Genomic DNA, 15,653 nt, shown 5'->3' on the forward strand with positions numbered 1-15,653 from the left:
TTTTTAGTTCTGGTTTCATGGGAATCTTAAAATATTCCAGGGCTTCTGAGAACACAATTCATTCCTTTACTAATTATAACTTCTGTGCTAAGATGTTAATTTTTCATTATTCTTCAACAAAGCAAAATGTGTAAGAGGTTTTCTGATGTAGAAAAATAAAGTTTTACTATGTGACCTTTAAAATACCTTTCAGTGCTCAAAGTAGATGAACCTTTGATATATTCATGGTAGATCTATCCTTATAAAAAAGTCTGACAATCTCTCCCAAGCACGTGTAAGTGTGGGCTGTAGCCAAGGTAGGACCAGTTCATTTTTATTTTAATCAACTCGACCCCAAAAGGATAACATTAGAGCTAAATCTAATTTTCATAAGCTTTTGTTCAGAAATAAAACATTTTTATTTAATTATAAATATCCTGGTATAAATATTTGATGAGTTGATTTATTTTAATGCTTCTAATTATTATAACAGTTGAAGCCCTATCTAATCTTCAGTGTAATGGTATTAAGCATTGTCCTTATTTTTCTCTTTATTTCTATTTACTTACAGAGTTCAAACATTACATATATATGTGTATATACATACACACACACACACACACACACACACACACACACACACACACACACACACACACACATATATATATTTAATGAGCATCTCTGTGGTGGCTCAGAACATTAACTAACCTAAGTGTCTGGTAGATTATACACTGAGGTGGGGATAGATTAACTAAAAGTCTGCTCATTTTGTACTCGGTCTTTTCCAGTTCATCTGTTACCTGTGAGAAACAACAACAGAGGCCAAATTATGGAAAGTTAAAAACGTCGGAGTCATGGTTCTTGGCCGTGGTGCCGGATCGGGCATCCCACTAGGGTAAAGCATAGAACATCACTGGATCTTGTGGGGACGTTTAGTAGTGGATAGAGCTGGTTTTGACACCACGATCGCCAAACGGATTACTCAAAATTTTAGCTGGCCCACTTAACTAGTTTCATTGACTGAAAATGAAATGTGTGAAGCTCAGTATTATTAGCCTTCAGCTTGTTCTAAAGTGTTGAGGGACCAAGCCACAAAGGAAATGTTTATCTGCAAGACGACAATAAACAAGAGGATGCTGACAAGGGCGGATTCCAATTGCAAAATACACACACACACACACACACACACACACGCACGCACGCACGCACCCTTACTCAGTTTTTGCTACCTCTGAGGGTAGATCTTTGGATATGAATATATTTGGTGGGACTAATATAGCTGCTTTTCCCTGCCTCCATATTCATGCAAGGAGCAAAGCTGGGGCTTTTCCGTCGTCACTGTTATGGCCTCAAATGAAAGCCTTGTCACCAGGGCGGGGGCGGGAAGGTCCTGGAGCGCAGCAGTACTGAGAGCATCCGAATTCCCCCCTCTGCCGCTGACTGGTTGAAAGCTAGGAGGCACCGGCCTGCCTGCGGCTCGACTCGCCATTGGCTGCGAAGAGGTGGCAATCAGGGCGGGCCGAGACTGCTGCGCTTCTTCCAGCTCTATGCTGCCGCCGCGGTCCTGTTGCGCTGTCGCTGCTGCGGCCGCCGCCTGGGTCCCATCCGCCGCGTCTCTGCGTGGGGGTTGCCTGGCCGGCTCCCGGCGCAGACACTATGGTGAGTACTCTAAGCCGGTCAGCCTGGATCCTCATGCCGCGGATGGCCCGAGTCTGGCTGCCTAACGAAACCGGCCGCGCCACCTGAGCTTGGCACCGGTCCGGGGAGAGCGCCACTGGTCGCGAAGTAGCCTCACTGTTTGCCAGCGTCCGGGGCAGGGGAAGTGGAAACGGCTAGAGGCGGGGGAGTTGGGTGCTTTTGCTTCCTATGGGGTTCCGGCTCCCGAGCTCGGAAAAGGGGACCTACAGCCGCGGCTCGGGGGCTTCCCAGCTCAGGCCCGCCTTGCGGCTGTAGGAGGCTGAGCGCCAGAGCTGGGGGGAGGCGCAGGGTTCGTGTCCCCCCAGCTCTCCCACGCTTTATCCATGCCCCGCCTGCCTGTGAGCCGTGACAGGTGAGAAGGTGGCATGGGGGTGGGGAGGACAGTGATAAAGAGTACCCCTTATGGTGTGTGTAGGGGGGGAGGGGGGAAAGGGTTGCGCCCCTCTTTAGCAGCGAGTACCCCCCAAACAGATTGGACCTAGAGGGCGGGGTACAATATTAGAGCAGCGCAGTGGCGGCATATGCAGCAGTCTCGTCCTCATGCCCTTTCCCATCTGCGGCTGACCCCGACGCTCAGGTTTCCCCCTTTCTTCGCAGTACGGATTTGTGAATCATGCGCTGGAGCTCCTGGTGATCCGCAATTATGGCCTGGAGGTGTGGGAAGACATCAAGTAAGTGACTGGCTCCTAAAGCTTGGGCCGGGCGCTGGCTCTGCGTGTGTACTGCAGGGGGCGGGAGTTGGGTCCCCAGGCGGCCCCCCGGCGTTGTCGCCAGCTCCTCGCTTCATCCTGGGCTTCCTGCTCCGGTCTCGGGCGCACATCTAGGACATGCCTCCGCCTGCTGCTCCCGGCTGCAGCTGCGCTCCCACGCTCCGGAGCCGGGACCCGGAGAGGAGGGGCGGTCTGGGTGGGGCGGGGCTGGGAGGGCGAGAACCGGGGGAAGGAACCCCTGGGGTCACCACGGCCTCCCGAGTCGGCCTGAGCGTGGGAACGTGCTGCCAGCGCCTGGCGGCTCCCAGGCTTTTCAGGCCGGGTGGCTCCCACGCGGAGAAGGGCCCGGGGGACCACAAAGGTCTCCGCGACGTTCAAGCTCCCAGAGGCCTTAGATACAAACGGAAGACTTTGCCTCGTATAAAATTTGCACACCTTGCAGACACATGAACTAGTTAAGCCTTTCGGTATGCTAAAACACTCTTCTCGTGAGACTATTTGTTGAACAACTGGGAATCACGTGCATTTATTCATTCTGAAATAAATTTAAATTGGAATGTTTTCTCTTTCATTTTCCCACTACCCCCTTTTTTTGATTTCTACTATGGTGAAGGCTGTCAGTTGCAAGAGGACATCCTGGTTTCATTCTTCTAATTTCAGTCCAGAGCTGTGAGCCTAGTACTCCCATGTGACGGAAATACCACAGGCACTTGAGAGTGTAAACCTGTTAGAATGATGGGTCATCTCTGCGGCCACATGGAGCATTTCAATTTAACAGAGGTCTTTCTCTTTTCCTGTCTCATTCCGGTGAAATTCTCATTTAACTTACTGTATAGATAATCATAACCAACTAGCTACGCCAAAATCATATTTATGGATTCTCATATTAGAACGACAGTGTCACATTCAAAGGGAGGCAGAGGGCGTGGTTACCTGGGTGGGCAGAGAACACATTGTTATTACATATCCCTATTACCTGTACTCACTGATTTCATTTTGTTATGTCAAATAGATGATGTTTTCATGTTATTTTTCTAAATACATTACAATTATTAGCAGTCAATTCTAACAGGCCTTATTATGCAGTTACAGGATGGTGATTTCTTATAAATATCTGTCACCATGGAAATGACCGGGGTTAAATATTAAGCACTAGAATGCAACTTTCTTCCCTGGATCTGTATCAGTAAGCATAGCATCATGATCCATAAGCCACATTTATGTTTCCCACCTGGTACATCTACATATTGTAAAGGAAAGTGGAGATCTGGCGATTATGTGGTTGAATCAGATGAGTTACCTAGGCACTAAAGCTTACTGTGAGATTTGTATTTTCTGTGGACCTTACTAATATCTTTATAATTTTTGTTTTGCTTGATAGACAGTTATATAAAAGGCAAAGATCAAGAGCAAGATTTTAAACAATGTACCTTAAGTACAGGATTATTTTTAAGCCACCTTCTTTGTGAATTTATGAAAGCATCATTCACATCCCCTGCATGATGTTTTCTCATCTGCGAGATAGCAATTCTCAATTTTCTGGTGGATCAGCTATCACAACGAATATGTTTAGAATTTTAAGAACACAAGAAAAGATGGCTATTATGGTTAAACTGTCATTACATATTTTAACCAGATTTAGAATGTATATTCTACCCATTATCAATTTAGATCACTGTTCAATACGAAGATGAAAATTATATGTCAAAGAGAAATGTATCAGAAATTTAAAAAATTAAATTATTGTTATTTGTTTGTATTGGCCATATTTTCCCAGAGAAGGTCAAAATATCTAAAAATATACCAATTCCACTGATGTGAGAACTCAACTCTGCTCAATCATGCTAAGAATATTGTTACATTCTACTTTTTAAAAATTTTTTAATTTTCAATTAAACATCACTGTCTTTTGACTCACTAATTTATCTTTAAATAGCTTTAAACAGTGTTCTTAATCTGTTCAAGTGCTAATAATTTAAATTATTCAATGTATTTTTGTGGTAAAATGAAACATCTTTTTTTTAAATAAAATTATTTCAAGGATTATATTGCAAAGGAAATACTGTTAAACTAGCATTTACAATCCAGTGTTCATCTTGATTCCTCCCCCCACCCCCACCCCAAGCATCCCTTTTGGTGGAGCCCATCTTGTCTTGGGTACAGTTTAGTAATTGGACTAGGGAACATCGTTAAGCTTTCTGTATTGATGGGATTAAAGTAGGTCAGCGATTTCCAACCCAGTTAGTACTCCTGAAGGATTATTACTAAGAGCTCTCTGGAAGAGCATTTGCTTATCACAACAGGGAGATTCTCACTCCCTAGGGGACAAGTGAGGAGGACTAAAAACAGTTTAATTTAAAACTTTCCTTGGGAAATTCTGATCCCTCCTCCCAACCTCACTTTCTGTTCCAGGGAGGATCACTGCAGTCAAAGGTCCAAGATACCATTTTAAATTTTTACGAAAAACTGAATATATGAAAAATAAATTACTTTGTCTCAGTAAGTACTAAACTCCTGTATCTTCATTTTTTTGTCAGTGAGAAACTATCTAAATTGATGTTTATAAAAATTTTTATAATACTTTTTCAGTTTAGTAGGAAGTAGCCAACCATCCTTAATGAGAAAGGACGTCGAACATTAAATGACAAATAAAACCCTAAGTAACAGATTCCGGACAGAAACTTTTAAGTGGATGAAAGCCAAAAACTCAGTATCTACTTACATTCTTACCAACAACAATATAACCATTTCAGAAGAGCTTTAAATTTCTCTTTTTAAGAAAAAGAAATATTGTCTAGACCAAGGGTAGATAAACTTTCTCCTAAAAGGTCAGTTAGTAAATATTTTGGGTGCCGCATGCCTCCAATGTTAAGGGTTATGTATGTGCCTATATAATTATTAAAATGAAAAAAGTATAAAAAACATTATTTCTCATCGACCAGACAAAAACAAGCAGTGGGCTGGATTTGAACCACAGGCTATATTTGGTTGACCTCTGATCAAGACCATAAATACATGTTAAAAAACAAAAGAGATCTCTAAGTCTACTTCAAATCTTTTATTGGTTTCCTTTCTTTTCAATTTTTAGGTGATCTTTTCTAGAACCCATGTTCTCAAAGGATGAGAAAAACCAATTATCATTTCAGAAAAAAAAACATAAAGTCATATACATATTAGAAAAGTACCTAAATACTTGATTTAATTATCTCTGTTGCCCTTCCATCAGCCCTTGACAAAGTAATCATTGCATCAAATTACTGGGTTTGATTTTGGATTTTTTTAACTTCACTGGAATATAAAGATGGATTAAAAAAACTGAAAATATCTAAGATGATTAAAAATCTATTCAAACAAACAAACAAAAAACACCTTCCAGAAAACCATTTACTTTGCCTAGAGTTGAACAGCGCAAGGAGCAAATTGAAAATAGATTTGAAATGCCTAAGTGCTTCATAGTATATTGATTAGCCCTTCCCTATTTAACTAAAAGATCTGAGGTAAATACTGGGATCAAAATTTTAGTATGAGATTTGAAAATGATACCATGACACTGTTAGCTGATAAATATTGGAGTAACTTCCTCTAGAAGGTTGCCCATCACCTTACCTATGTAAAGACTACATATATGTTTAGTGTGGTTTTATCTAATTTACCTATGGCAGGGCAGGTATTCATTGATTTAGTCATCGATTCATTCATTTATTCATTCTTTCTTTCATTCTCCAGTTAAGCTTATTTTAAACGAGCATAGTCTAGTATTTAGGCACTGAGGACAGAAAAAGGATTTATATAATTCTCGCCTTCAAATAAGGTCTAGAGACATTGGAACATTTTAAATCTTTTTATTTCTTAATTTTCCTGCCTATAACTCAAGTATGGAAACATTGGACTATCGGATAACATATGCTAATCTTCCAGTTTTGACATCAGTGTATTTAGTTGAATTTGCTAATCACAAAGTAATCATATGGCATATATAAGCAAATGTTTTGCTATAGCCAGTTATGTGACTTTCCAAGTTTCCTAAGTTTCCCAAGCCTAGCTGCACAAGGAGTAAATAATACCTACTTTATAAAGTTGTCAGATGTCGAATAATGTCTATATAGTGCTTAATACCATTCTTGAAAACTAACTTTAATAAATGGTAGCTATTATTTTTATTTTACTCTAGAACCAAAGTGTTTCAGCTTTTCCCTTCCCTAGCTCACTTGAATAATATGAAGCTCTCCTTTAAATAATAGTAGCTCATTGAAGTCTGCATACCTCACCAGTCTAGACTGATTGTAGGAAGAATGTTACTTTCATTATGCTGTTTTGATGCTCAAGTTCTACTTCGGAATCAATCTCATATTCCTCAAGTCTCCTTTCTTAAATCTTTATTCATTGTTTGAAAATGCAGCATATGTTCTTAATATTCATTTTTATCAAAACAAATGAGAACAAAATAGTGTACCATGTTTTATCATGTTTTAATCAGGTTTTCATATTCATGAGGAGATTCTGGTTCCTCTTCCCTACCTCACTTTCTGCTTATTAAATTTCATATAATTAAATTTTTATCTTTCTGTGCCCTTGCTCAAGTAGATTTTAATATATGAACGGTACTTTATATTATAAATGGTGTTTAATACTTCCAAAGTCCTTTTCTCTGTCATTTCAGTTGAGTGCTATGACACCCATTTGAAACAGGAAGGCCCTTTCTAGCTCAATTTTCCCCTTAGCTTTCTTGAGATATAATTGACATATATAACATTGTGTAACCTTAAGGTGTACAATGTGTTGATTTTATACATTTATAAGCTGTGAAGTGATTACCACCATAGCATTAGCTACCACCTACATCCTGTCACATGGTTATAGATGTGTGTGTGTGTGTGTGTGTGTGTGTGTGTGCACGCAATCACATGGTTATAGGTGTGTGTGTGTGTGTGTGTGTGTGTGTGTGACGAGAACATTTAAGATCTACTCTCTTAGCAACATTCAAGTATATGATACAGTATTATTAGCTATAATCAACTCTTTTTTTTTATAACTGGTTATTTGTACCCTTTGAGCAATAGCTACCTGTCTCCCCCATCCCCAGCCATTGGTCACCACTACCCCACTCTCTGTTTCTCTGTTTGTCCTTATTATATTCCACATACAAGTAAACTCAGTGCTCTTTTATTTTACTCTATTTAACTTTTTTAAAATAATAAAGCTAAGTTTCCAAGTGGGTAAATAACTGCCCTGGGGAATTATTTACAGGAAGGCGAACAGTCAGTACTCCAACTCCAACCCAGCTCTTCTGGTGCCAGGTTTACTGCTTCTTTTAAGATAGAAATAGGAGATAATGTATACAAAAATAACACCATATTAAATTTTATACCCAGAAACTTCCTAAATACAAATAAACAAATTAATACACAGGTTAAAAAATAGATCAACTAGGTAATTGTTAGGATCAGTACCTTTTTCTGTAGAAAGATTGGCAGCGTGGAAGATGGAGGAAGGCACAGTATGTTGGTTGATAAGCTCACTAGCATTTGAAGCTATTCTTCCAGGTAGAAGGAGATGTCTGAGCGTAAACTCCTTCACATACCTGCCAGGGAGCTCTTTGCATAGGGCTCTCCCAGAACCTGGACCATGTCTAGTAACACCTAGGTGATAAATCAGATAATATTTACATCTCAGGGTTTGAGATGATTTGAGGTATCCCCCAGACATCAAGATGAGTCTTTGTTTTCCTTGCATTTGCTATTTTTGAGAATTTTAAAAAATCACAAAAGCACATTATTTTATTCAGTGGGTCAAGAGGAGTTTCGTACATTAAAATGAGCACCAGAAGATAAATCAGAAAATCTATGTTCTCCCTCTTAACATACCCAGACCTAGTTATGGCCAACATTAACTAGACATTGGTGCTGTTCACAAAGAACAATGCCCTTTCAACTCTCCTGATAGCAACTGTTACTATTCAGTGTGTTGGAAAGTAATAGTTATGGGTGGATACTGTGCAGACATCAACAGGAAAACATACTTAAAGAAATCTGTGTAACTGGACCAGTTCAGAGCATAATAACTCAGGAGACGTGAGTACTTACAGCTTTCCCATTTGCTGCTTTGCCTCTTTGGTCATTAAAGAGGAAACAGTGGGGACAATGGTGTCTGTGTTTATGTCTAGCAAAATGAAATACCTTTTTCTATATAAAAAGATATTGAAATTAAAGGGGTTTCTACTCCAGATAAATATTCAGAAGTATTTATTGTACCTTTTTCTTACTGTGGCTTTGCTTCTACTGCATATTCTGATCTACTTGCCCTTCATTATTGGGTCATGAAATATTAAACTGGTGTTTTATTGAAGTTCTTTGTGGTCGATCTCCAAATTACCCAAACATGGGGACCTTTCAGTCCTAATGTCCCAGTTGCTTTCAGCGCGCTAGCCTCATCGGTCAGTTGTCAATTCCTGAAGGACACTGACCATTTACATGTGCTCAGAGGGTCTCCTTTTCTTCACTGTCCTCACTTCTCCTGTAAATGTAAATACGTCTCAGCTTTGAGATGGCAAAACAAATATTGCTTCTTAAGGGAAGCCTTCTCTCACCTCCAAAACTATACATTTGCTTCATAGGACTTGTAACAGTTTATAATTGTATATTTCTACTATTTGATTAATGTCTGTCCTGTCTACTAGACCCTAGCCTCTATATTGCCTAGGGGAAAGCCTGCCTTTCTTTCTCTCCCTCCCCTCTTCCTCCTTTATATATGTGTGTGTGTGTGTGGGTGAGTGTGTGTAGTATATGTAATATTTATATATAAAGACAGTTATTGGATTGAATTCAGGACAAGATTGAATCTCGTCCTGGTCGAACAAGTGTCTAAAAGACAGGTATATGTGGTGCCATCTAAGATCAGTGTCATAGATTGTAGATAAATGTTTGCAGCACCGAGATTACATTTAAAAACCAGATGAGGATGCTCACCATGTCATTCAATTTTGAATGTAGCATCTCATACGTATTGGACACATACTATATGGTTCCCCAGTCACAGTCCTAAAGGCTTTATACTCGTCTCAACTCATTCTCACAATCACCATAAAAAACAGATTTGTTCATTATTCTCATTTTATAAACAAGAGAACTGAATCTTCAGTACTTTCAAACCACTCAGCTGTTACACATCAGACCAGGGATTTGGACACAGATAGACTTGTAATGGTCATATTAATGTGTTTGCTCCCAAAAGAGAAGGACCTATGACCTTCTCCTTTCCAAAGACAACCAATTTAGTAGGTGATGGTCAGCATATATGTGTTAGTATTACCCATTTTTTCCCCTGGATTTTTCAAGTACTTGTACAGGTGATTTTGGCCCTCTCACGTTTTTAAAGGCGTTTCTATTCACCAACCAGTACATCTATTACAGAAAATCAGAGCCTCAGAGATTTTGAGCAATTTATTTATTTTTAGAAGAGCTGTGACTCATCGTGCTCACGAGGTGAGTTAATGATTAAGCACACACACAAGGGTCTAAGCAAATTCATTTTTCTGATGCAGCTATTAAAAAGGGCTCATTTGGAATGTTTGTGGATGTATTTTCAAAATATGGGCAATTACGAATGAACCTCTCACGTGGCAAGCCAGGCACAGTCAGGAAAAGAAAAACAATTATATATCAAGAGTGATGTTACTTTACCTAAATCTGTGTCACAAGAGCATTTACTGTTGCTATTTGTAGTCCATGGATGAGTGAGCGCTTTGATTCGAAAGGACTGACCTTTACCAACCGAAAGAAGGTCCAAGCAGGAAGCTGTCTGCCACCTCATTTAAAGGACCGTCTTTGGCAGCTCCCTCAAATTAGAGCCCCTGGGGGAGATTCAGACTTAGTAGGCATCATTGAATTGGGCTGTTGAAAATTGAGAGGCCATTAATGCTTCACACCCACTCAGAAAAAAGCCATACTCAGTTTCAGTTTTTTAGATATCATATATATATAGTTCTCATCTGTGTTTTATAGTAGGGGATTTTAATTTTAATAATGGTGGGACGCAACCCAGCATTGATGATGTCCTTACAGCTCACTTAAATGGATCATCCTAAGATTTACTGTCAAGATGACAGTAATTCCTTCACTTCCATTAAAACGCGCATACATTTATTGAGCTCGTGCTCTGCTCCAGGCACTTGGGTTAGACACAAGTGGTTAAAAAGCCAGAAACCCAAAATCAAAACCACAAAACTACAAGACATCACTATAATAAAAATACCTACTACCTTTGTAGAAAGGATAATTAGTGTAAATAATAAATTTAAATGCCAACAAATAACCATCTCTAAAAAAAAGTAAGAAATTAATTGCTACTGGGAAATTTTTCATTTATACATATTCAGTTTTTAACCACATTATTTTGGCTACGAATACATTGAATATGATTGCTTCTCATTTTGGCCCCATATGAGAGTTTGTCTTTATTTTTAAAGCTCTTAAGGGAGATCGAGCTTGTTTGTTTTTGACTATTTGAATTAATAAATTCTACTAGCTAATTAACAAACTAAGTGCACCTTTAGTTTACTTATTTTGAGGCTGAATACGAATTCCCACAACTGCAATGTCATTTCTTTCCCCACTTGCCATTTCCTCTTCCTCCTCTTTTCCCTCTTCCTTCATCTTCTTCAGCGGCAGCGTTGTTGCCAGTTAGATGTACTGGGCATTAAGGGTGTGTAAGCGCTATTCTAAGCTCTTCCGTGGGTCAGTTCTGCTAACCGGCATGGCTCCAAATGAGCACTGCTGTTCCTCTCTTCTACAGATGAGGGAACTCAAACGTGGAGAGGTGAATTTCCAAGCTTGTTGCCACTACGTTTGGGATTAGCACAGTTGCTTCTTTTGTACACTGGCTTATGATATGGTGAAACCAAGTGAGTTTCTCTCTAGCTAGGTTTACTTGTTAGTCAAAGAAAGTGCCTTTTTACCTCATCCAGCCTCATTTCGGCCAATTTAAAAATAAAGCCTCTCTAAATATTTATTATTGTCTGCTGACCTCTTTCATTGAATAATTCACAAAGTAGAAAAAATTAAATGCTTAATCCAAGGAGAGTTATTGAGTATGTAGATAAAGATAACAAGTATGTAGATAAAGATAACAAGAATGACTGCAAGTCATACTCTATGGAAATAGTGGGAAATTATATTCTTTGGAGTTATTCAAGGGATTTTTAAAATAATAGTAAGCAACAGAATGTAATGACACAAACTAGGTTATATGATGGCAGAAGTCCTAATGGTTGTCATATGATAGATGAGAACTGTTGAGTTCATTTTAATCCATTTTACCTATAGCTTCATATGATACTTATTGTCACCTAAAATTATTGAAAAAAACATATGTCCAAATCTTCCATTTAAGGGAAAAATTTATGTTATGTTTCTCAGAGAAGCCTGTGGTTTCCCTTGCACATAAACTAGATATATTTTTAATATTTGAAAATTACATAATTGTTTTGTGTAATGCAACAATTTAAACAAACTTTGATACATATTTTTTTCTGAAACAATAAGTGAGTCTTGAAAATTTGGTTAGTGTACTTGAATTTGGATAATTTAAGTACAAAAGAAATTTTACATATCAAGAAAATAAATCCTAATTATTATTAGAAAAGTTATATCTATATTTGATTCATCTTTTACTTTGCTTTTAAGAAAAAAAATTGAAAGTTATGGAATGACAGAGTGGGGGTAGAGAAATAATGTTACCTGAATTATGTAAATTGTTTATGTAATCTGAGTATTAGTTTACTTCTCAAATTTTGTTACATATGCTGATCACCTTCTGTGATTTCAGGTGGAAAAACATCTCCAAATTAAAGAGTGTAATGTCAGAAGGGAGGCCATTAACACTTTCCACAAAGAGCAGTGGCAGGTACATCATGAAGATATGTCAGAGATTGTTATTACCACATCTCTGTGCTCTCTGGAGGCTAAAACATTTGACGACCTAAAGTGTGAACAAATATGTGTTTACCTAGCATTTATAAGAAAAGTAGTATTGAGGATTGAGAGACAATGAGAAGCTTTATTAACTTAAAATTTTTACTACCTTCAATAACCAATATTGTCTGAAATTAATTCTTTTGGATATTACTTCTTTTGCACTGTAAATTCTTCTGCTCAGTTTAATATATTAAACCAATTCTCATTAAAGTTTTTGTAATATCACCAATTAGCTTTTCTCCTGATAAAGGAAGAAGATGAAGAACAGGCTATAGAAAGAAGGGTAACGGGTCCAAAGATTAGGTCAAAGAGATAAATTTTGCCTTCTGAAGTCTGCGCAGATGTGAACTTTTTCAGGAAAGGCTTCCTGATGATTATATTTAATATCGCATCCTGCCCCTTGCACTCATCGCTATACTCATCCTTTTATTCTGACCTACTTTCTTTTGTAGCATTTATCACTTGATAATAGATTTAAAAATTTGAGCATATATTATGTTTATTTCTTATTGCTTGTTTCTGCCTGCTGAAATATATGCTCTATGAAGGCAGGGAAATTTACCTTTTTTGTTCATTGGTTTATTATAAGTGTTTAGAGAAGTGCCTGGGGCATAATAGGTGCTCAAATATTTGTGGCAAAACTCCTGTCCACAGGGTAGGGAAGAGGGGCGGTGGGAAAAAAATAATTAAAGGGTGACCCAAAGTTCCCAGAGAATTCTAAGATAAATGTAAATAAGGAATGTTAAGTATTTTGAATAATTCATTGGAAGTCAGTGTGAAATTTTGAAGGGAAGATGATTATTTCCTTCCATGTACTGGCTGTTAAATTTATATTTCAGCCTCCCTTCAGGTTGCATATTGGGCTGATCAGTTCAGGAAGTGAAGCTTAAAAGATAAGAAGCTTATTTTAATAAAATGAGACAGGAAAGAAGGAATGTGTTGATTCATGGTTATGGAATTCTAGAGAAATGGCTAGTCCTCTATTTAATTTAGAGGGACTTTGTGTTCTATTTGTATCTCATTCATTTAACAGTTGTTATGGAATGGTGAGTGTTTCTGAGAAACTGAGTTTATTACTGAAATTTGTGTCATTTGATTTATCCTAATTGGAAGAAATAGAATAAAGCACACACAGTGAGAGCGTACATTAATTTATACTTTATTGCATACTTAATTAAAATTCATTTGTATTTTATTAGAATGTCTTAAATCAGAGACTTTAAAAGTACAATCTGTAGACCAATGCTGTTTCATCATAAACTGTTAGTAACAAAATGAGAAAAATTATGCTGTCTATACCCTTTGAATCAGCAATTTCATCTCCAGGAATTTATTCCATTTTTACACAGAAATATGTAATTATACAAAATATTCAATTATATGAATAACAAAGATATTCATAAGAATATTGTTTATAATTGTGAAAAAATAAAAGCAATCTAAATATCTACTAAAACTTTAATGTCTATACAATGCAACTTTATGCCATTAAAATATAGAAATATATTTAATAACATGAAAAGATGTCCATCAAATAGAAGTCAAAAAAGGAGGTTTTAAAGCAGTGTGATCTCGTGTGTGTTACTTATACGATATATTCAAGCATGAATAACTGGAATATAATATTAGCAGTAGTGATCTCTGGATAGTGGAGGATGTTTAAAAGGTTTTTTTTTTTTCCCATTCCTATACAAATGATCCCTGATTTACGATGGTTTAACTCAAGATTTTTCAACTGTAGGATGGTTTGAAAGTGATATGCATTCAGTAGGAACCATACCTTTTGAATTTTCTATTTTGATCTTTTCCCGGGCTAATGACATGTGGCTAGTGACAGCATCTCTCATTGTTGCTGGGCAATGGCAGCAAGCCCCAACCAGCCACGTGACACAAGGGTCAACAACAGTATTCCACAGTGCACTATGTTGCAGCATTTTTTGGATACTGTATTCAATAAATTCCATGAGATATTCAACACTTTATTATAAAATAGGCTTTGTGGTATATGATTTTGTCCACCTGTAAGCTAATGTAAGTATTCTGAGCACATTTAAGGTAGGCTAGGTTAGGTGTATTAAATGCACTTTCAACTTACAATATTTTCAACTTATGATAAGTTTATTGGGACATAACCCCATCATAAGTGAAGAAGCATCTGTACTTTAATTTTTATACAATTAGAAGTTAGAATGTATAAGATATATAATAACATTTATTGAAAGATAAGTCAGTGTTTGTACATTATGTTGTCATAATTTTGGGATATTTCACTGACTTTTGATATTCAAAAGATGAGGTTTTGATTTTGTGTTCCTTTCATTTAATAGCAGTGTATGTTCGGCAAAAGAGAGAAGAATTTACATCTTATATATAGCTCTTTAAATTTTTGAATATGTAAACATGCGAAGTACCATATATATAATGCTTTAACAGCTTAGAACATACTTTTGCACACTTAACCTCTTTACAATTGTGGAAAGTGGGTTATATTTTTGCTCCTATTTTAGAAGGAAGGAATTTTAACGCTCGTATGCTTAATGTGATTTGTCCCAGTTTATTCTGCTAGTAAATTATAGGCTCTGAAATTCAGATTTCTGTACCTATCAAATCATACTCTTTTTTTTTTTTTTCACATGCACTGTTAAACATCACTGAAGGCAAATAACTGTATGCTGTGAAGGACATAAGGTTTTTAAAGTCTCTCTCCATCCCACCTGGACCTAAGACAGGCCACTATTTGGATTTGTTCCCTTGAGAAGACACTGGTTTCATAGCCATGAGGAACAGCTGTGATAGCGTAGCATCTGAGGGAGAAAAAGTGATTGTGCCTGGCCTGGCAGGATTTAAGGAGCTATTTGAGCTACTGCGTTGAAAGTTCACCTAATGATAGTGGCTTGTATTCTCCTGGCAGCGTACAAGGATTTAGATGAATTAGACTGAGTCAGAGTGTGATATCCAAGCTCCATGTATTTTTCTGAATTTAACATTAGAAAAGATATCTGGGAACTTGTCGTTCCTCTTCTACAACTGGCAATGTTTTGAACAGTGGATTTTCCCTCGTCTTTGGACACTCGTTTGAGAAAAAAATAATCTAAATCCTATTAAATAAATATATTTATGTAATCGTGACAACTATTAAAGATAACTGTTATATTCTTTCGTTAATACTGTGTCTGTTTTGAGTTACTGTATTTTATAAGCTAAGGATATGTTAGAAGATTTCATCAGTCTACTTGGCACCTCAAACTTTAATATGTTTAAAATACAAATCTTGATCTTATCCCCAGTATAT

General features: G+C 37.5%; 1 protein-coding gene across 1 annotated transcript in view; it reads left to right on the top strand.

Annotated features, from left to right (window-relative positions):
* The first annotated feature begins 1,475 nt into the window (after positions 1-1,475).
* Positions 1,476-15,653, top strand: part of GUCY1B1 (guanylate cyclase 1 soluble subunit beta 1) — a 40,793-nt gene continuing 26,615 nt past the window's right edge. Inside the window, exons 1-2 of the mRNA XM_006916988.3 lie at positions 1,476-1,641; positions 2,278-2,351. Of these exons, the coding sequence (XP_006917050.1) occupies positions 1,639-1,641; positions 2,278-2,351 (77 nt within the window). The 5' untranslated portion in view covers positions 1,476-1,638. The remainder of the gene's footprint in view (positions 1,642-2,277; positions 2,352-15,653) is intronic.

This window comes from Pteropus alecto, unplaced genomic scaffold (assembly GCF_000325575.1).
Source record: "Pteropus alecto unplaced genomic scaffold, ASM32557v1 scaffold166, whole genome shotgun sequence".
NCBI classification, from domain to species: domain Eukaryota; kingdom Metazoa; phylum Chordata; class Mammalia; order Chiroptera; family Pteropodidae; genus Pteropus; species Pteropus alecto.